Source organism: Neofelis nebulosa, chromosome 3 (assembly GCF_028018385.1).
Source record: "Neofelis nebulosa isolate mNeoNeb1 chromosome 3, mNeoNeb1.pri, whole genome shotgun sequence".
Lineage (NCBI taxonomy): Eukaryota > Metazoa > Chordata > Mammalia > Carnivora > Felidae > Neofelis > Neofelis nebulosa.
This window is the reverse complement of record NC_080784.1, coordinates 193678549-193701429: the sequence shown is the minus strand read 5'-3', so window position 1 is coordinate 193701429 and position 22881 is coordinate 193678549. Positions and strand designations below refer to the sequence as shown.

Genomic DNA, 22881 nt, shown 5'->3' with positions numbered 1-22881 from the left:
TGAGAGAGTGAGCCAGAAGGGAAGGGGCAAAGGGAGAGAGGAAGGGAGAGAATAGCAAGCGGGCTCCACGCTGGGTGCAAGCCTGATGGGGGGTTCGATCTCACGGCTGTGAGATCATGACCTGAGCCAAAATCATGAGTCGGTCACTTAACCGACTGAGCCAGGTGACCCTCGAGCTATCAGGTTCTAATACTAGCTCCAGCACTCACTGTCTGTGTGAGTTGATATGCAACATCTTTGAGCCTTAATTTTCTCATCTCTAAAATATGAATACCAATTTTGTCATCTTGTTGGGAAGATTCACTGTGTTTCTGAGACTGAAGTGCCTTATAAGTGTGGTGGTCATACACAATAAATTAAAAATTAAAAAGAAAGTATAGCAGGCGCTAACCAATATTAACATGCATTGTGTCAGCCGGTGCTCAGGGTAACTCAGCATAGCCACTGTTTATCCACCTTTTACTACATGCTGTGCACTGAACTAAGAGTTTTTATTTAATACCATAAGGAATCCATAACAAGCCTTCAAAGTGTTTGCCCTTATTTTAGAAATCATGAGAGAGCTTAAGTGACCTGGCCATGGTCATACAGCTGGTGGAAGTGTTAGGACTTCTTAGACCAGGACTAGTTTGGATCTTTCATGAGTTCATTTATTTACCCAACACACACGTTTATTGAGTACCTACTACTCGTAACCGCCACACAACACTGCAATCGTCAGTGCTATCTGATTGTCTTTCAGCAAAAACTCAAAGCTGATAATGCAGGCTCTTGCATTATAAAGAGAGTAAGTTCACGATATTATTGATTTACACTTCATTCTTTTCCTAAAATGTCACAGACGTGAGTTGCTCTTCCCAGTAAACAGGAAGAGATGAAGCCTTGCATTTCTTCTCAGCAGAAAGCTGCCTCCTTTGGTAGAAAGTCAGAAAAGTACCCAGAGGCTGGGAATCTTCTCTCACGTTGGCAAGCCACTGATTAATTTCCTTCATCTACCTGTTATGCCCCAGGCACATACTATGCTTTGTTTCTTTTCACACAGATTACCTCATTTAATCCTCGCCGCTCCTCTAGGAGGTGCTGTTATCGTCATCTGCTTTATAAATGAGGAACCTAAGGCACACAAGTTTTCCCTCTGAGGGGCCCAAGTTCAATAACTCACTTGCTCACAAAGCTCCTAGCAGAGCTGGGATTTGAATCCAGGCAAGTCTGCTAGGGCCTCAGTGCTTGCTTCATGTTATTTCTCTCTGTCTTTGCTGAGGAGAGTTGAATTTCCTCAGTTAAATGTATGTTCAGAGGACACAATTCTACATCGTGTCAACGATTCTAGGCCCTGACCGGCTCACAGTCTAAGGAATGTCCCCGTCTCCTCTAAAAGACTCTGAACTGCCTTGGGCAGAGAAATAACTTAGATGTATACACAGCAGGAGCTCAGTAAATGTCCAAGGAAGGAAAGAAGAAATACAAGAGAAAAGGAGGGAGGTAGAGGAAAGGAAAAAGAATCGGAACAGAGTCTATGAAAGGGGGTCTCACCTTGTGCAGCTTCCTCCTCTCGGCCTCCACCGAAGAGCGAACCGATTTGATTTCTATGGCGTGCTTCTTTACCAAGTCTTCCAGGCGCTTCACTAGCTGGTCTTTGAGATGTTTCTTCTCCTCTTCTGTCTGATGTTTGATTTTACGAAGGTCTTCTTCATATTGCTTCTTCATATATTCCGTCTCAATACTTGCCTCTTTCTTGGTCTATAAAAAAGAAAAAGGGCCTTGTAAACCTGCCAGCATGGGGTGAGGAGCAGGGAATTACCATTTCTCTTGGGTACAACATTTACACACTGATTTTACAGCATGTAGCACAAGGTGCCATAAAGTTCATGAGACTATATATCTGATATTCGTAAGAGACCACTTTATCCACCTGAATCAGCAAAGGGCCCTTTGGAATAGTGTACCTATGGTCACAGGAGGAGATACTCCAGCCCACTATAGCAGTGTCTAAAGAATGCTTTGTTTGTTTTGACTGGGAACAGACAGTGGGAATCCCATGCAAGTTTCCCAGGAGCCGTCGATAGAAGTTCTGCTATATTCTTAGTCTCCTAATTTCAAAGGCAAGAAGTTAGCTGGAATTTCACACCCATGCATTGACCCCTGAAACCATGGGACCTGCTTCTTCCAAGTGGCTCTGTCATAGTTAGGAGATTGGCCTCTGCCTGAAGCTCATTCCAGCAAAGCCTCCTGTGACTTCTCCATTCCCAGGGCTGGGTGAGACACTACCTGTGTCTCTGGGCATCCTTTGGTACATGGACACTCCTTGGGAAAGTTCGGGTCCTGCTGAGGATGGAGACTGCAGCCTTCCAGGTCATTCGCCTTCCCTAGGACTTCATTCTCTGCAACTAGCTCTGTCTTCATTTCATCTGCAAGCATAAGTTTCAACATCATTTGAAATGTCCTTGGCCTTGGCCTCATGTCCAAGGTCTTCTGCAGTCGGGTACCCATTCTGCTGTTTGACTATTCTACCCACCACTCTCGGATGGACTCCCCTGCTCTGTGGCCTTCTGGCCCCTCAAGCATAGTCAAGGTGGTGATTGTTGTCTTTGCTCAAGCAGCATCCCGAATGCTAGCTTCTTAAACAAGTCATTGTCAAAGCTTTCTGATTGTGCTTTCCATAGGTTAAAAAAAAAATTGAACACATTCCTGGATAGATATACATTCAAAATATTTAAATGTAAAAGATAAAACAAAAAACAAATATAACTAGAAATGCTCACCATTTTCTTCCCATATTCTCAGAGGTATCCAAGCCCTACTTTTGAAAACATTGCACTAAAGCCTCCACACACTTGTGGCTCCAGTTCGAACCTCCTCCTCCACACCCTTCCAGCCCATGGTGACCTCTTTTCAGGATGCTTCACTTCCCTGCAGCCTGGGCCACTGCATGATACCAAAGCATGCTCTGGGCTGTAGAGTCACTGTCCCATAAGCTCCCTGGGGTAAGAGCCTATGTTTTGTGCCTTTTTTATATCTCCTAGTATCAAGTTGATCACACTGTAGGTATTCAAGGACTTTCTGATGAGGGACTCTACTGGAAGGCCTCCTGGAGTCAGATATTCTGAGACACACACGCCAGTTATCCCATTAACCAGTGGCCTTGAGCGAGCCAGTTATCCTTCCAGCCTCATCTCTTTGTCTGGACCATGGGAGATACTGACAACACCCACTCACAGAACAACTGGGAAGACCCAGTAATGTCGCTGTGTGAAATGATGGGAAAAGAATGAAGTGTTGCCCAAGCGTGGGGGAAAAGCCAATGCTGAGGAGTTCAGGCATGTGGTGGGCCTGGTGACGAAGTATTTGGGGGGGCAAGGTGTCCCTTTGTATCATGCCTTTTAGCTATTTGCACTGTGGTGGCTCTAGGTGGCAGCTCACCTGTGTCCTGCATGGATTGAGCTGGCCCACCAGGGGTCAGATCAAACAGCCCCGCCCCTGGCTCTGCTCCCTCAACAGTCTCAAGGCTGCAAAACTGTTGCAGGGCACCTGGGTGACTCAGTTGGTTAAGCATCCAATTCTTGATTTCAGCTCAGTTCATGAGATTGAGCCCTGCTGTCAGCACAGAGCTTGCTTGGGATTCTCTCTCCCTCTCTCTGCCCCTCTCCCACTCCCCCACTCTCACGCATGCACGTGCTCTCTCTCTCTCATAATAAATAAATGTTTAAAAAAGCTGTTGCAGCACATCCGACCGGTTTTCGGTGTTACATGACGTTCCTGCAGCATCAGTCTGTCTTTGGCAATGGCCAGCTTCTCCCCGAGTTTTTTTGCAGTGCTTTTCAACTCAGAGTTCTCCTGCCGAGCCTCCTTGAGCTGCACATCTAGGTCCTAAACAGACAGAAAGGGTCTCATTTCTCTGGGAATAGTTCTCTGTGGAGACATCCAATATACACAGAACCAGCGTCACATCTGAAAGGTGGGTCAGTGCACAGCATAAGCTCTGTGTCCCTGCGATTTGGTGGCTCATGTTCATCAAATCCCTACTCATCCAGATTGGCTGTGTGACTCTGGGCACATATTTAACCTTTCTGTGGTGAGGATTAAATGAGATAAAGTGTCTGGGACAGAAAAAGTGCTCAGGGATTATTAGGAATATCAGCTGCTGCAAGTTTTAGAGACAGGGTGTTGTGAGCGTGTGGGGTTTGTCAATGATCTGCCTTGTCAATGTTCTGGCTGTCCAGGAAAGCCAAGTCCCAAGGAGTTTAGGACAGGCAAGTTGTTATGGAATGAAGAGGGCTATAGAATGCAGCTAACCAGTGAGGTTAGTCTTTAAGCCTCCCAATTTCTTTTCTTCTGCAAACTGTAAGTGTCTAAGCTCTCTGAGGTCAGGGAGCCAGCTCACCATGTGTCTCCTGGCCATAGCCCTGGGCCTGGCACATAGTAGACATTCCGTAAATATCTGCTGACAGAATGTACTTGAACTCAAAGGAAATAAGAGGAGTCACTTTGGTAGAAGTCAAGGGCTTTGCACAAAGAGTTTAAAGCTCAGTAGATGTTAAAAACAGTTTTAACACACAGTAAGTGTTAAAATTAGGGACCACGAATATGATCTCATTTGCAAGCCATCCGAGCCCCTGCTTTACCTGAGTCCTCTCCTTCAGCTTCTGGGCATACTTCTTCAGGTCACTTATCTTGCGGCCCCTGTGTTCCAGATCCCCTTCCAGCTTCCTGACCTGAGCCTGCAGGGCTGACTCCTGGACCTGGAAGTTCTTGCGGAGGTCCGTCTCCTTCTCCTGCCACTGCCACAGGGCCTCACTCACGGACTGCTGCATGGCCTGCCGGATGGCCTCGGTGTCCCGCTCATAGGTGGCCTGCAGCTCCTCAGCCTTCCGGGCGTAGTCCTTGCTCAGCTGCTGGTTTTCCGCTCGCAGCCTCTCCACCTCCAGGAGGACGTCCCGCATCTCGTGGCCGTGGCCTGGCTCTCCCTTGGGCTCCGGGCCCTCCTGGGAAAGCTGGCCCCACTGGGGCGTCTCGTGGCTCGCCAGGTGCCGGAGCCTCTTCTCATAGTCGGCCTTGAGCTCCAGCATCTCCTTGGAGAGGGTGAGGACCCGCTCGGCGTGCTCCGCCTCCACCCTCAGCTCCCTCTCTTTGGTCTCCAGCCTGCACGTGGCCGACTGAGCCAGCGCCTCCTGGGTCAGCCTCTTCTGCAGCTCCAAGGCGTTCTCCAGGGCCCGAATGCGCTGGAGCAGGGCCTCCTCCTCTGCGTGGCCCTGTTCCCGCAGGAGCCTGGCCTCGGTCTCCGCCACGGCCTTCTGGAGCTCCTCCCGGTGGGCTTCCCGCAGAGCCTCCACGCTGGCCTCCGCTTCATCCTGGCGGGTGTTGAGGGCGTAAATCACCTGCAGGAAAATCCACAGAGCCCAGTTAGTGAGAGGAGTGTGGATACGTGAGGGACGACGTGGCCAGAGATGCTTCTCTCCCATGGTAGTGACTTAAGCTGATCCCCACCAGCGGCACCTGAGAAGAGGATTTGTGTGGAAATGATTTAGTAGAAACTAGTAGAAACGATTTAGTAGAAACCCCTCCCGGGATGGGTGCCTGGGCGGCTCAGTTGGTTGAGCCTCTGACTCTTGGTTTCGGCTCAGGTCACAGTCCACGGTTGGTGAGTTTGAGCCCTCTGTTGGGGATCCCCGCTTGGGATACTATCTTTCCCTCTCTCTGTGCCCCTCCCCTGCTCTCTCTCTCTCTCTCTCTCTCTCAAAAAATAAACTTTAGGGACGCCTGGGTGGCTCAGTTGGTTAAGTGTCCAACTTTGGCTCAGGTCACGATTTCACGGTTCTTGGGTTTGAGCCCTGCATCAGGCTCTGTGCTGGCAGCCCAGAGCCTGGAGCCTGCTTTGGATTCTGTGTCTCCCTCTCTCTGCCCCTCCCCTGCTCATCGTCTGTGTCTCTCTCTCTCAAAAATAAATAAACATTAAAAAAAACTTTTTAATAAATAAACTTTAAAAAAGAGATTTAAAAAAATTGTCCCCAGGAGAGACTAGTAAGGAAGCAGGGAGGTGAGACAGGAAAGTGGTGGAAGCAAAGTGAAGTGAGGGAGTGATTAATGCATAAAGGCCACATATCTGTGGCAGAGATCCATAGGGGAGTTCTGGAGTGCCATGGGAATCCAGCAAAAGGTTTAAAGCTCAGATTTGTTAAAAACAGAAAACACTTTGGGGCACAAAAACAAACAACCCCCCCCAAAAAAACCAAAACATCAGAAAATAGAATTCAGCAGTATATAAAAAGGATTACACACCATGACCAAATGGGATTTATCCCAGGAATGCAAAGTTGATTTAACATCTAAAAATCAGTTAATGGAATGCACCATATGAATAGAATAAAAGACAAAAAGGACATGATTGTCTCAATAGACACAGGACAAGCATTTGGTAAAATACAACACCCCTTCATAATACCAACAACACTCAACAACCTAGAAATAGAAGGGAGCCTCCTCAATCTGGTAGAGGCAACAGCTTGCGCTGTATCCATGGTGAAACACTGTTTCTCCATAACTTCAGGAACAAAACAGGGGCACTTTGTTATTGCAGAGAAGAGAAGGAAGGAAGGTGGGAGCATGGTAGGGCCCAGGAACTGGCCTGAGCAACAGGTAGATGTTTACTAAAAGGGAAAAGCTACAGGTAGGACAGGCATGGGGAAGAAAATCAAGAAATCTGTATTGAACAAATTTTAAAAAAATTTTTAATGTTTTATTTATTTTTAAGACAGAGAGAGACAGAGCATGAGTGGGGATGGGGCAGAGAGAGAGGGAGACACAGAATGGGAAGCAGGCTCCAGGCTCCGAGCTGTCAGCACAGAGCCCGACACGGGGCTCGAACTCACGAACCGTGAGATCGTGACCTGAGCCGAAGTTGGATGCTTGACCAACTGAGCCACCCAGGAGCCCTGTCACACAGTTTCACACTTATAGACCCTGACCTTTGTAGGTTGCTGTTTTTCCCTTGTTCATAAGTCTTGTCTATTGAATTGGACTAGAATTTCATTATCAATTTCCCACTACTTAGTTAAGACTTCATTAATGGCTTTTAAATCCTATTCCTTATATCCCCAAGTTCCTCTGTGAGACTGAAGGCCGTTGAAAGGATCAAGGTGGAGGCAAAGCAGGTGGAGACCCCCCTGAACCAGAGAAGAACTGCTTTCACACTGGGGGGTTACCAGACATGGAGTTTATAAATAATCCAAAAGGTTTCCATTGCTTTAAAACAGTAAAACACACAGGGGCTTAGATGATTATGAGAATAAATCAATCAGAAACATCATATGAGAGAAAGTTTGGGGTAATTGTGTGTGTATGTATGTATATGTAATTATGAAATAGTTGTTGAAGAAGGCCAAATGGCACCACTAGAGCTGACACCTGTGATACGTTTAATAACAGTTTACCTTAAGACTGCAGAACTTGAGGGGTGCCTGGGTGGTTCAATCAGTTAAGCTTCTAACTTCAGATCAGGTCACAATCTCGCAGTTCCTGAGTTCGAGCCCCGCGTCGGGCTCTGTGCTGACAGCTCAGAGCCTGGAGCCTGCTTCAGATTCTGTGTCTCACTCTCTCTCTGCCTCTCCCCTGCTCATGGTCTATCTATCTGTCTCTCTCTCTCTCTCAAAAATAAATAAATTAACTAATTAATTAATTAAAAAAAAAAGAAACCACATATCCAGGATGCTGCCTAAAATCTCAATTTTTTTAAGTTTATTTATTTATTTTGAAATAGACAGAGACAACACAAATAGGGGAGGCACAGAGAGAAAAGGAGAGAGAGAAAGAATCCCAAGCAGGCTCTAAACTGTCAGCACAGAGACTGACATGGGGCTCAAACTCATGAAACGTGAGATCACAAATTTGAGCCGAAATCAACAGACACTTTATCGACTGAGCTACCCAGGCACTCCTAAAATCTTCTTTTTCACCGTCTACATGTGACATACCTATTGGTTGGCTGTCTGTCTCTCTTCCTAAAATGTAGGCTCTGTGACAGAGGAGACTGGTCTTCTTTGTTCACTACTAATGATCCCTAGTGCCTGACTCAAGGTGAACACTCTAAAAATATTTCTTAAGTGGATGAGTGAATGAAGAAGGAATCAGAGCTCTATCTTGAACCATGTTGTTCTAAAGGTGTGAGATGAGCTTGACATCTTGTGAAGTCTTGGGAGAATAAGCACTGTTTTGAGAATGTGAATCTAATACTCTTTGATGTCAAGGTCAAGGGAAGGAAGCCCTTTTGTCCTCCCAGGAAGACTCGCCAATGAAATGAAGCTGCTGTCTCTACAACTCGTTCCTCTCATCACCCTTGCACACAATTTGGCCACCTTTGGTTTCTACGGCTTCTAATAGTTTGCATCTAAGAGTGTATCTGGAGTAACCGAATGTTGAAACTGGTAATGCCACTGGCTGTCATTTGTGTCAATAATAAATACCATTTTTACAGAGTTTACTAATATCCCTAGAACAAGGTTAGGTGCGGTATACACATTCATAATCTCAGAAAATCCTCATAGCAATGTTGCAAAGTTAGTATTTTTATCCCCATTCTAAGAATGAAAATTTGAGGTTCAGAGAAGTTTAGTAACTTTTGCAAGGTCACAGGAGATAAGAAATTTTCACGAACTCTGAAGCACATGCTCACAGCCTGCTACTACATTGCGTCTCCCAGTCCCATTCAACCACTTATTCCTTTATGCATTTGCTGCATATCTCAGATGGACCAGATTCTGTTCTGGGCACAGAACATATGGTCGATAAGACAACTAAAGTTGTAGCCTCAGAAATATTATGATTCAATGGGAAAGTCAGACAAGAAATCGGTGAAGTTTCAACACCTTGTGATAAGTGCTATGAGAGGGATCAGCACCAATTACTATGGAAACACAGAAGAAGGGGTCTATTTGGAAAGAAGACTTCCCGGGAAAAGTTAGCCTTGCCTACTCAATTTGGGATGACCTATTTCCTTTTACATGTCAACCTGCATATAGGCAAGAACAGTATGGCTTCTGTGTATTGTCTCCTAGCACTTGGGAGGAAGTTCAGGGTGCCACAGTTTCATAATAAATAGATCTATTATGATCCTGTTGCAGGCCATCAAGGATTTATGCTTTATTTCCACAGAGTTGCTGCAGGGGAACAGCCACCAAGCAGAGACCACATTTCGTAGCCCCCTTGTATCTACATGGGACCATAATTGTCAATGGAATGTAGCCAGATGTAGTGGTGTCATCTTCGGGCCAACAGTGGAGTTAAGGTGAAGAGGAGGGTTAAGAAGGGGGTATGGACTTTCCATAGTCTCTTTTTTCCATCTACAAACTTAATGAGCAGGACTCAGAGGCTTTAGAAGAAGGTGGAATACAAGATGGAAGGCACCTAGGTCCTTGATGATTGATGGAAGACCATCTACTCACCAGGAGCACTGGCACTGATCTTTATATAAACAAGAAATAACCTATAGTATTGGGCCTCTGAAGTCCTGGCATTTATTTGTTCCAACAGCTACTGTTACCCTAGGAAACCTCACAGGACTCAGCATACAGTCAGAATCCTATGATTACAGTGAAAGTCTACAAAGTAAACTCAACAAAGGGAAAAGATGAATGGGGAGAAGTCTGGAGGAAACTAGGCTCAAGCTTCCAAAAGTCCTCCCCCAGTGGAGTCCTCTTCCAGCACAATCCCACAGGACTTGCTTAATTTCCCTATCAAAGCATTGTAACAACAACTGTGAAATACTGTTTACCAAAGGAGCTCATTAAAGACTGAGTACAGTTTTTACTGGGGGCTAGCCAGGTAGGCAACTTCTACTGGCAGTACAAAAATACCAGATTCCCAGGAGGAAAGCAAGTGCTCAGTATAAATCACACCATTTGCATAAACAGTTTAGGCATAGTGAGTCACTCTTAACAGTCTGGGTGGTGGGAACCCTCTGGAGAGCTAAGTTCCTAGATGCCAAGTGAGGGCCACTTTGCAAGACAGCCAATCTAAGCATAAGCCATCTTGGGCCATCTAAGTTAACTCTTTCTGCGCGCCTAATACCCAACTGATAAAGATTCTCTTCAGTAGAGTCAAGCTTGTGCCATAAGTAAATCTGAACATAAATAAGGCTTTCTCATGGTGAAGAACAAAACATCCTTGAAAAGGTTATTCCATGAAATTTGGCATAGGTGATTCCATGAAGGATAAAATCAACTGGTGTAGGTGGTGATCATAGAGAATGGAATTCCTACATTCATCTACAGCTGTAGAACAGAAAACTTAGTTGAAGATTCTGCATATCCTGATGCCACAAAAGCACTCAATGAAAAAAGAACCCAAAGAACTCAAAGAAGAAAGAACTCCACCCGTCTGAGTAGAAACCACTGTCCTCTGGGTTTTGAGGACTATAACTGTTTCCAGCATTTGCTCATGTGAGTCTTCTCTGTCCTGTGAAAACTCTCCCCACATGCATACCCTTGAATTAACACAAGATCAGAGGTAGCAGAGAGGGTATCACACTGTGGGTGGGCACATGATGTCTGAGGGCTCTTGCGCATATGCACGTTTACTCATGGCGGCTCCCAATGAAAAGTCCCCAACTAATCCCCACCAAGGGTCTCCTCCAATTGTTCTGTTTGCCTGAGATCCAGTTACAGAACTCCTGGAGTCCAGAAGTGCCCTCCTCCCTTTCCCCTCATGCCCTCACCCAGAAGGTTACTCCAAGGATAGTGTATGCACAAATAAGAAAGTATGTTATGTTATGTTATGTTATGTTATGTTATGTTATATTTCATATCATATTTCTCACCCTCTTTTACACAAATGTGCATTAATCTAGACCATGATTTTTTTTTACCCAGCAATAGATCTTGGAGGTTATGTAATTCTGTACATAAAGCAATTCCTTATTTTTATTTTTGGCTGCTTCATATGCCATTGTATGGATGTGCTATAATTTATTTTTCTGCTGCTTTCTGATAGACATTGAGGTGTTTCTCCATGGAAGATTACTGATATGTTTCTTATTTCACTGTTAAGAAACAAACTTTTTTTCCTTTTCCATTCCTGCCAGTAAACTTGAGGTCTGCTTTTTGCATATGAAATTCTAATGTTTTTATTTATTTTTGAAGGAGAGAGAGAGACAGAGCATGAGCAGGGGAGGGGCAGAGAGAGAGGGAGACACAGAATCCGAAGCAGGCTCCAGGCTCTGAGCTATCAGCACAGAGCCCGATGCAGGGCTCGAACTCACAAACTGTGAGATCATGACCTGAGCCGAAGTCGGATGCTTAACCGACTGGGCCACCCAGGCGCCCCTGCTTATGAGTGAAATTCTAGAGCTTGGCGTTTAAAACAACAACAACAACAACCCACATCTTCATAATTAATACAGAAGCCTAGTGAAGAGGCGGAGGAAGAGTCTCCTCTTCTTGCAGGAGAAAGAGACACCATTTTGTGTCATAAACCTAACTCAAAAAATTTTGAGAACGTTCAAATGTGTCAAATTTGTCTTCCTGTGCAACATGGAGACATGTGTGAATGTTCACGACTATGACCATGGCAAGGGCATTCCTGGGGGGCTCCACTGGGATATCCTGCCTACTATCAAGACATCTTCTTCTTTTTCTATCTTCTCCACTTCCTCACTCTTGTAAGTTTGCTCTCTGAGTTTAACCTCTCTTTCTTTACCTGGTGCAATGGTCTGTTTTCATCTTAACTGCCCCCCACCACCACTGCCAATTTTTAACCTGAACTCCATGGCCAATCATTTCAACTACCTTCTTATTGACATCCTCAAACCTTCTGCCCATCTCATCTTTAGCCTCACATCCTTGGTATTCAAAACATCAGATCAACCCAACCACCTCAACTCTTGTCAAATACTCCTAACTGGTCCGTAAGATTCCCAACCTCTGAATCACTATATTGCACATCTGAAACTAATGTAACACTGTATGTTAACTAACTAGAATTAAAATAAAAATGTTAAATAAAAAAAAAAAACAAACTTGACAAGTATGGATTTGAGGCAGTCTGGAACATTAAATAAGACATTGTTAGACTGAAAAAAAAAAATATGCCTGACTTCACCTGTGGTCTCCATGCTGATACCTTTAATCAATATGTCTCGAAGTCATTCCTTATTCCTTTTCCCTGTAAGGGCTATTTTAATTCTCTACCACATTTCATAGGCCACATCCCCAATTCTTGGCCCATTCCTGTTCTACCATACAGTGTTATCTCTTGCTTTTTGGAGGAGCAGTCATTAAGAGCTTGAGCTCCAGGGCTAGCCAACCTAGGTTGGAGTTCCAGCCTCACTGTTTCCTACCTGGTGACTTGGGAAGATAATTCAACCTCTCTAGAGCTCAGTTCCTTTAACAGCAAAATGGTATTAACAAAGGGAACCTGGGTGGCTCAGTCGGTTAAGCATCTGACTTGATTTCAGCTCAGGTCATGATCTCACAGTTGTGGGACTGAGCCCCATGCTTGAGATTCTCTCTCTCCTTCTCTCTCTGCCCCTCCCCTGTGCGCTCTCTCTCTCTCTCTCTAAAATAAATAAATAAACATTTTTAAAAATGACATTAACAACAGCATCAATCTCTTAGGGCTATATTGAGAACTACATGAGAGAATGCACCAAAACACTAGATATTGAATAACTGCATAATTAATGTACCTGAAATCCAGAGAAAAAAAGACTTGAATTCTTAACCATAAGCTGGGAAAAAGTATTTAGTGCAGTGTTGGGGCAGAAGCAGACTGGTACAGTTAAGGAGAGAATGGAGGGCAGGAAAAGGGAGGTGACTGATGGGTGCCTACTATTCCCCAAAGACACTGGTGAAGGGAAGGGGAACAGAGAAGATAGACAAACAGGATCAAAGCAAGTGGGAGGCACTAGAGAAAGGCAGATGAGAAGAATTTAGAAGAACGGAAAAGATGCAATATAACTAAGTTTTATTTGGAACCATTGGAAAAAAGCATAAGACATTTCACTTCCTATATAAAGTGTCCTTTAGTCCCCTACAAACAATAGAAACTTACTCCATTCATCTTTCTTCCAGTGCACTTTGCAGCACTTGGTTGTTATGGTCCTTTCATGTCACAAGATGGACACTTGGGTGCTAGATGTTGAAGTAAAATGTGAGCTTCATCAGAGTAGGGACCTCAGGGACCCTCAACAGGACCTTTCTATATTACATAGTTCCCAGGCACCTAGTATAGTCAATGTCCGGCTTGATTCAGGTTCTCAGAGTGTTTACTGTTAAACAGAAGGAGGACTTTGTAAAGGGGTAGTGAAAGACTAAAAGAATAGGATTCGAGAAGGGAGACCTGCAGGAGCAGAGACCTCAAGTGGGAACATACAGGAAACAAAGATAACAATGAAAATACTAGGCTTGGAATCTCTCCTGCCTGAGTTCAGATCCTGTTTGTCATTCGATGTATGGACCCAGATGCTATTTGCTATCTGTGTGACCTTGCACGTGCTATATCATCTCGCTGAGTCTCAGTTTCCTCATTTGTATAAGGGGGAGAATAAGGGGGAGCTTTATTGAGTTATTGAAGAATTAAATGAGATACTGCTGTAAGGCATGTTGCATGGTGCCGGGCTCACATTAAGCATCTGATGAGACTCCGCTGTTACTATTATGGTTTCCCGTAAGGCACTTTAATCCTGACAGAGGTCCCTGCAGCAGTGGCACTTCTCCTAAGGAAGGCAATATGGTAGGAACAACGGAGCTGGCCAGGATCCTCTGGAATGAGATGGGCGTAGGTTTACCTTCCTGGTAGCAGAGATTGCTGGTGTGCCCAGTATCTGTTTCTCTCCTACATCCTTAAAAATAGAAGGTTTAGGGGTGCCTGGTGGCTCAGTAGGTTAAGCGTCCGACTCTTGGTTTCAGCTCAGGTCATGATCTCACAGTTGGTGAGTTCAAGCCCTGCATCAGGCTCTGTGCTAGCAGTGTGGAGACTGCTTGGGATTGTCTCTCTCCCTCTCTTTCTGCCCCTCCTCCACTCGTGCTGTCTCTATCTCTCCCAAAATAAACTTAAGAAAAAAATAGAAGCCCTAACCTTTCCATGGGAAGTTTGCCACAGTTCTCAGCTTCCCTTCCAGCTCTGAACAGCCATGTGATCAAGTTCTGCCCAGCTGGATATAAGCAGACATGTCATTCCTTTCTTCCAGGATGGGTCCTCTATTTCTGAGCGGTCTTCTTGGACCATGTTGTGAACACCATGGGGAAGATTGGCAGAACAATGAGATAAGAGGAGCCAGGGCCTTTGCTGCTGTGGAAGGCCATGCCAGCCCTGGACTGATTTCAACTGGATTGCATTTGGGTTTTCTGTCACTCTCAGAAAACCTAATTCAGTTGATATATATACTTTCTGACTCTTATCTTTTTAAAAAACTGTTCAAGTTATTTAACTTCTTGGAAACTGTTTCTTGCCTATAAAATAGACCTGTTTTTTAAGGATATGATAGGATTACATCTCTGAGGTTCTGGCACATAGTAGGTACTCATTAAATGTTTCTTCCTCCTCTCTTCTCATGTTCTGCTCTCAAAAAGAAACGTCCCCCTTTTTTGGAGACTCAATCTGCTCCTCCCGCCGCCCTCTACGTCTGCAATTGTTGAGCAGAATTGGAGCAGACCCACCCTTTCTCTGGGCTTGGTGCCATGCTTTCTTTCACTCACCACCTAGCCAACTGAAACATCAAAGGAACTGCCCGAACCTCATTTATAAATCCACCTCCTCAGTAGGAGGCCAACTTCAGAATCCATCAAGGGACATGAATAATTTAGCAGCCAAGAGAAATACTGAGCCAGTCACAGTCTTCCCAAGGGTTTTAGAAATCCACTGCTAATGGTTTGATTCCGGAGAAAATTTCAGCAGAGGGCCTGTGAGGGTCTTAGAGGTTGAGTATTGTAGGTTTAACAAAGTCATAATTTATGTATTATGTGCATGAGATCCTGAGGAAGTTTTCCATCAAGTCTGGAAGCAGGAGTCAGAAGTGAAATAAAAAAGGAAGGAAGGAAATAATATTTATTGAGTGCCCAGAGTATAAGCTTCACTGGGCCAGGTAACTGACATAGGATTTTTCAATTAATCTTTTTAAATTATTTTTTTAAGTTTATTTATTTATTTTGAGAGAGAGAATGCAAGTGAGAGAGGGGTAGAGAGAAAGAAAGAGAGAATCCCAAGCAGGTTCTGCACTGTCAGTACAGAGTCCAATGTGGGGCTCGGACTCATGAACCATGAGATCATGACTTGAGCCAAAGTTGGACACTTAACCAACTGAGCCCCCAGGCACCCCTTCAAATAATATTCTAATGATTCTAGAAAGTGACCATTCTCATGATTATCCCTATTTTACAGGAAGGAAACTGACAATTTTGAGGAAACTGACATTGGGTGGCCTAACTTAATGTGCAAGGGTCCTACGGCATGGTGCTCACTAGGAGCCTTTACAGACTACTGGATCTGGCTTCATATCACAGCTCCACCACTTTCTAGCTGTGTGACTTCGAGTATGTGATTGAACCTCTCTGATTCTCAGTAACCTCATCTAAGGCGTGGAAAACACAATGCCTACCTCGTAGATTTGCTTAGAGATTAAAATGACATAGTGAACCTAAAACCCTATAGCAGTGTTTCTAGCACACAATAAACACTCAAGAAATGCTGTTATTATTTTTACTATTATTGATATTATTGCCAAAAGTCATTGAGCTAAAAAGTAAGGGTGCTGGAATTCAACCCCAAACCCTTCTGGATCTAAAATTAAAAGAAACAGAAGCATAACTGTGGTTAGAAAAGAGCTGGTAATATTCTTCCCTACAAGATTTTTTGTAGCATTTACCACATTTGCAGAATTTAGCAGTCACGGTGCTCAGCCCCGGAAAAACAGAGAAAACTGAAAATCATTCTATTTAGGAACTTGTATGAGATATGGTAGATGTATTATTTGTCCATTTTTTTTCCCCTTTCCCTCCCCTTCCTGACCATGGCCCTCCCAGTCTATGGACCTCATTTACTTGAATCCCTGTTGGGCTTTATTTATCACTTGCTTTGCAAATGGAATTTGAGAGTACTTGTTGCAAACAGAGGCTTTAAATGTGTTTGTGTTTTGGCTTGCCCTCTTGTGCTTCTACCTTTTGCCACTGGAAGAGTACACGCAGGGTAGCCACAGTTCCCAGAATGAGAGACACGTGGAACCTTCCAGACCTCAACTCAAAGCCTGGAGCTATCCTGGTTCAGCCAAGTTCAGCAGAGAGCCGCTGAGCAGCAGCCAGGCTGAGCATGAAACAAACCACTGTTGTTGGAGGCTACTGAGATTTTAGGGTTGTTTATAACACAGCGTTATTGCCGGGAAAACACAAAGAGAGAGAGAAAGAAACAAGTAAGACAACTAGTATATTGGGGCACCTGGGTGGCTCAGTCGGTTAAGCTTCTGACTTCGGCTCAGGTCATGATCTCACAGTCTGTGGGTTCCAGCCCCATGTCGGGGTCTGTGCTGACAGCTGAGAGCCTGGAGCCTGCTTTGGATTCTGTGTCTCCTTCTCTCTCTGCCCCTCCCCAACTTGTGCTCTGTCTCTTTATGTCTCTCAAACATAGAAAGGGGCGCCTGGGTGGCGCAGTCGGTTAAGCGTCCAACTTCAGCCAGGTCACGATCTCGCGGTCCGTGAGTTCGAGCCCCGCGTCAGGCTCTGGGCTGATGGCTGGGAGCCTGGAGCCTGTTTCCGATTCTGTGTCTCCCTCTCTCTCTGCCCCTCCCCCGTTCATGCTCTGTCTCTCTCTGTCCCAAAAATAAAAAAAAATAAAAAAAAAACATAGATAGATAGATAGATAGATACCCTCTTCTCTCTTGAACCCTCTCCAAACAGGCTTTCAAGCTGACCAATCCACCAAGCCAACTCCTCACTCTTTCACTAATGATCTCTACATTGCTAAAACAGTAGCCAATTCTGAGTCTCCAACTGTTCAACTTTTCGGCAGCTTTTTGACATTAGAAATCACTTCCTCCTCCCCAAAACAGTCTTCACTTGGCTCCCATAATACATCATCCACCTACTGACCACTGGCCACTCCTCATCTGGCTAGTTCCTCATCATCTCTCACCCTTCAAATAGGAGTTCCCCAAAGCTTAGGCCTCAGATTGCTACTCTTCTCTACAAACATTCCTTTGGGATCTTATCCAAGCTCATGATTTCATGCATGCTTATTTGCTAATGACTCCCAAATTAAATGGCCAGGTTGGACCCATCAGCTGAACGTCCGACTCATGTATCCTCTTGCTTACCAATATCTTCATTCGGATAGCTAATATACATCTCACATTTAATTCTGGATTTTTCCTTCAAAACCTGCTCCTCCCACAATGTTCTCCATCTCACCTCATGCAATATTCTCCAACTCCCTCCGTCTAGTTGCTTAGGTCAAATTTTGGAGTTGACCAACAAGTTCATGAAAAGATGTTCAACACAATGTCACTCATCATTAAGGAAATGCAAATCAATACTACAATAAGATAGCACTTCACAACTATCAGGATGTTTTTTGTTTGTTTGTTTGTTTGTTTGTTTGTTTTGAGAGAGTGAGGGCAAATGGACAAGGGGCAGAGAGAAGGAGAGAGAGAATCCCAAGCAGGCTCTGCACTGTCACTGCAGAGCCTAATAGCCTAATTCAGGGCTTGAACTCACACACCATGAGATCGTGACCTGAGCCAATCGTGACCTACCACTTAACTGACTAAGCCACCCAGGTGCCCTAGGATGGTTATTTTTAAAAAAACAGATGACAAGTGTTGATGAGATGTGGAGGAATTGGAACCATGGCTGGCAGGAATGTAAAGTGGTGTAGCCACTTGGAAAACGGTAGGAGGGTTCCTCAAATAATTAAACGTAGAATTACCAGTTGATACAGTAATTATACTTCTAGAGTTTCAATTCCAAGAGAATTGAAAGCATGTACTTGAACAGGTATGTGTACATTCATGTTCACAGCATTATTCACAATAGTCAAAAGACAGAAACAACCCAAGCGTCCATCAGTGGATGGATGGATAAACAAAATGTAGTATATACATACAATGTTATTCACACTTAAAAAGAAAGAAATTCTGGGGCACCTGGGTGGCTCAGTCCGTTGAGTGTCTGACTCTTGGTTTCACCCCAGGTCATGATCTCGCCGTTCATGAGTTCAAGCCCCATGTCAAGCTCTGCACTGATGGTGCAGAGTCTGCTTGGGATTCTCTCTCTCTCTCTCTCTCTCTCTCTCTCTCTCTCTCTCTCTCCCTTTCTCTACGCCCCTCCCCTGCTCACACACACACTTTCTCTCAAAATAAATAAATAAACTTAAAAAAAAAAGAAGTTCTGACATATGCCAGAACTTGGATGAACTTTGAAGACATTATGCTAAGTGACATAAGCCAGTCATGAATGACAAATATTGTGTGATTGCTTATATGAGGATCCTAGAGTAGTCAAATTCACATAGACAAAAAGTAGAATGGTGGTTGCAGGGGCTGGAGGAAGGTATGGGAATGTGGAGTTATTGTTGACAAGGTATAGAGTTTCAGTTTAGGAAGATGAAAAAGTTCTAGAGCTAGCTGGTGATAATGGTTGCACGATGTGAATGTACTTAAATGCCACTGAACTATACATTTTAAAATGATAAATTTTATGTTATTTATATTTTGTCAGAATAAAAACATGTTTAAAGTTTCCTGGCTCAAATATGTCTCTCACATCCCACATCCACTCCCTGAATGTGGCCACTTCTCACCTTCCCATCCTCCCCTTAAACTGAGTCATGAGCACCTCCCACCTGGACCACTGCAATGACCTCCCAACTCTTGCTTCTGCTTTCCCTATACAGTCTGCTAAAAGTCAGCCAAATCATGTCCCTCCATTGCTCAAAATCTTCCCCTTGTTTCCAGTGCACTCAGGAAAAGTCAGGGCCTTAAAATGGCCAAAAGGGGGTTACCTGACCTGGCTCCCCATGACCTTTCTGAGCTCACCTCATGCTCTTTCTCAATCCGCCCACCTTCCACTGCACTGACATCCTTGCTACGCCTCAGTCATGCCATGGCCTTCTCTCTGTATCTGTGCATATATTGTTGCCTTTTGGGGATTACCATCCTTCCATCTGACATCTACATGGCTTTGGGTTTCTGCTCATATGCCACCTTATCGGTGGTACCTGCCCTGATTACCCCAAAGCCTTGCTCTCCCCGTATCTTTCCCCCTTGATTTTTCTCCATGTCACCTTCATCTGACATATTATATATCTAACATATTTTTAAAAATTTACTTATTTGCCTCCCTCTCCAGAAAATGAATTGTATGCAGAGACTTTCGTCTGTCAAGTCCACTACTAGATCCCAGAACAGTGCCTGACATGTGCAAAGGACCCTGTAAATATTTGTCGAATAATGAAGTTTCTCTTTATCCTAGCAGAAAGGCATCAGAATGAGTTGGGTTTAAAAAGATGAGCAGTTGTCAGCTAGGTGGGCAGGGAGGGGAGGAGAATACAGGTAGGGGGAGTCTCAGAAACAGCAGGTAGCACAAAAGCATGACACAGAATGGGCTGGGAAGGGACACACAAGGGGAGCCCTCCTGGGGAGGAACATTAGCAGAAAGGGGAGGACAGTGTGACACAATGCTGGACAGGCAGGCAGGGCTTGGACCCTCAAGGCTGCAGCATCCATGTTAAGGGGTTTATCCTGTGTGCCTAGCACGTAGTGATCATGTAGATTCCCATGGGACCTTGCCCCCCAGGAAGCCTGGTGTGGTAGGTCGTGGGGTCGAGGTGGCGGTGGGGCAGGGATCTGCATTTTTCACATTCATCTGCAGAGTCCTCAGACCCTGAAAAATGATGTGTGCATACATTGGGGAACTATGTTTACATGTCTTGCAGGAAGCTTTTCTCATAAGATTCTGCCTGTCTGTAATGTGGTGAATAACACACTCCGTAATGGTTAATTGGATGTGTCAGCTTGATTAGGCCATGGGATGCCAGCTATTTGGTTAAACAGGATTCTGGGTGTGTCTGTGAGTGTTTCTGAATGAGATTAACATTTGAATCAGTAGGCAGAGTGAAGCGGACTGCCCTCCCCAGTGTGGGTGGGCCTCCGCAGCTCCAATGGAGGACTGAATAGAAGGAAAGGCCGTGGTGAGGGAGAATTCACTCTGACTGCCACATGTGGAATCAGTCTTCTGCCCTTGGACAGGGCACCATTGGTTCTCCTCAGGCCTGCGGACTAGGGGCTGAAATTTACACGGCCAGTGCTCACGGGTCTCCAGCTTGCCAGACCAGACATCAGGGGCCTCTCCGCTTTCATAACCTGGTGAGCCAATTCCTTATAAGAAATCATTCACAAAAAAAAAAAAAAAAAAGAAAAAAAACCAAAACCAAAAACAAAAAGTTCCATCGACTATTCTAGGTGCTATACATTAAAAAAAAAAAAAAAGAAATCATTCACACGTGTACATGTGTGTGTGTGTGTGCAAGTGTGTGTATTCTGTTTCTGTGGAGAACCTAATACACTCTCCAGTTCATAAGTTTGGGACCACCGCCCTGGCTGCAGAGTGGAGTCCTGATATAATGGGGGCAGGAAGAGGACTGCAGGATGCCCAAGAACAAGCTGGGGGTGGCAAAAAGTTGGAATTAGAGCCAGAGAGGGGAAGAAGTACCAGGAAGGATGGCAGACCTAGAGATGCTCTGTATGTGGGGTGGGGAAGAGGGAAAAGAGTCCAGAGGATTCTCCTGCTTGCACGACTGAGGGGGTGTCCATTCCACCCCACCTTGGAAACATAGCATCGTAGGATGCCAGAACACGGAAAGGCTGTGGTCCTTGTTCTTGACTCAAATGTCTGCACACATGGTGGAGCCCCAACTTCCTGGCACCAAGTCAGAATAGAGGACTAGCTAGCTCTTAAGAAGGAAGACCTGAATTTGAGTGCCAAAATGCCCAGAAAGAGCAGAGGTCATGAGGTTGCTACCCCTTCCTTTGTGGAAATGGGATAGAACAGGTTCCAAGTAAGGCTGGGCTCCTGAAGGAAAATGGGCTTGGGACGGACTCCTAGATGGAGTCCTTGATGCTAATTAAAATCTCACCATTACCTTGGGGCACCTGGGTGGCTCAGTTGGTTAAGTGTCTGACTTTGGCTCAGGTCATGATCTCATGGTTCATGAGTTCCAGCCCTGCATCAGGCTCTGTGCTGACAGCTCAGAGTCTGGAACCTGTTTTGGATTCTGTGTTTCCCTCTCTCTCAAAAATAAACGTTGAAAAAAAAAAATCTCCCCATAACCCATCAGAGAGCCATTGCTAGGTACCTAGCCGCACATGGCTGTGCTGGGAGGCTTAGGCTTCTGAGTAACTGACGCCCACTGTCTCTCAAACCAGTTTAGACTGATACTTAGCTAAAAGGTGAGTGCAGTTTCTCCAAAGGATCTTTTTTTTTTTAATGTTTATTTATTTTTGAGAGAAAGAATGCAACAGAGCATGAGCAGGGGAGGGGCAGAGAGAGAGGGAGACAGAGTCCAAAGCAGGCTCCAGGCTCTGAGCTGTTAGCACAAGCCTGATGCGAGGCTCAAACCCACAAACTCGGGAGTCATGACCTGAGCCGAAGTCCAACGCTTAACCAACTGAGCAACCCAGGCGCCCCTCTCCAAAGGCTCTCAATTAGAGCATCTTCTTTTCCTGGTCCAGGCCTGCTCTCGCAGAGACATGGGCCTTCCTGCCTTCTAGTCAGCTGCACTAAAGCAGATGTGGGACCTGGAAAGTGGCCATCTTGTCTTGTAAACATGGAATTATTTGTTTACAGCTTTTTGGAAAGGGAAGACTAGGGATAGTTCCCTTGGTTAGCTAACCTGGTCAATGGATACGAGTATGTTAGTCATACTTCCTTTGTGGATAAAGCCAATCCAAAGAAATCTTAACACTGCTCACAGGGAATACTGTAACAGACAAGTAATCCAAACTGGGGCATCAAAATCTATAACAGCGCACACAAATGAAATTGTGTGAACTCAAAAGCAGAAACAGCAGTTCTTCAAGTTCACCTGTTTAAATTATGATTTTATAAAGTTAAATTCTGAAAGCAGGTTGTGTGTGTCTCTATACAGACATGCATATCCATTTGCTCCATACAAATGGTGTAACAATGAGTGCTAATGTTATTTTTACATAGCACTTTACAGTTCACAAAGCAACTTTAAAGGTAAACCCCACAGCATGAAAGATAAAAATATTGAATGCTCATTCTAAATGAATTTTTATTTTCTTCACTGTTCTCTGGGGGAAAAAAATCTCCTTAAGAATTTTCCAATCCATTTATTGTACCTTCTGCATAATGTTCAGTAAATGGTATGTTTCAAGCTAAATATTCTTGTCCAAATAACACCTTAAAACCCAAAGACCCATTTACAATACTCGGGTCTCCTTTGCAAATTGTCTTCCCAGCCATAGCTGAGTTTCTGTGCTGTGACCATGGGTGGCCTTGAGTACTACAGCAGGGAATTCTTTTACATTTTATCTTGTTAATGTTTATTTATTTATTTTGAGAGAGAGAAAAAGCATGCACGAGCAGGGAAGGGACAAAGAGAGAGAAAAGAAAGACTCCCAAGCAGGCTCCATGCTGTCAGCACAGAGCCCGACGTGGGGCTCAAAGTCATGAACCATGAAATCATGACCTGAGCCAAAATCAAGAGTAGGTAGCTTAACCTACTGAGACACCCAGGTGCCCCCTCAAGCAGGGAGTTCTGCTAGATGCTCTGTTCGATTCTCAATTTATGGGTGATGGGTAGACATGGCTCACTTAACCTTCGCACAAGAAATGGAAGAGCCACACTGGGGCAAGCTCACAGACCAGACCATCTTTTGTCTCT

At 44.7% G+C, this 22881-nt stretch overlaps 1 protein-coding gene across 1 annotated transcript in view; it reads right to left on the bottom strand.

Moving 5' to 3' along the window:
- Positions 1-22881, bottom strand: part of FAM184B (family with sequence similarity 184 member B) — a 151671-nt gene that overhangs the window by 70598 nt on the left and 58192 nt on the right. Inside the window, exons 2-5 of the mRNA XM_058723003.1 lie at positions 4623-5375; positions 3732-3867; positions 2269-2408; positions 1534-1740 (exon numbers count right to left, since the gene is read on the bottom strand). Coding sequence (XP_058578986.1) covers positions 1534-1740; positions 2269-2408; positions 3732-3867; positions 4623-5375 — 1236 coding nt within the window. The remainder of the gene's footprint in view (positions 1-1533; positions 1741-2268; positions 2409-3731; positions 3868-4622; positions 5376-22881) is intronic.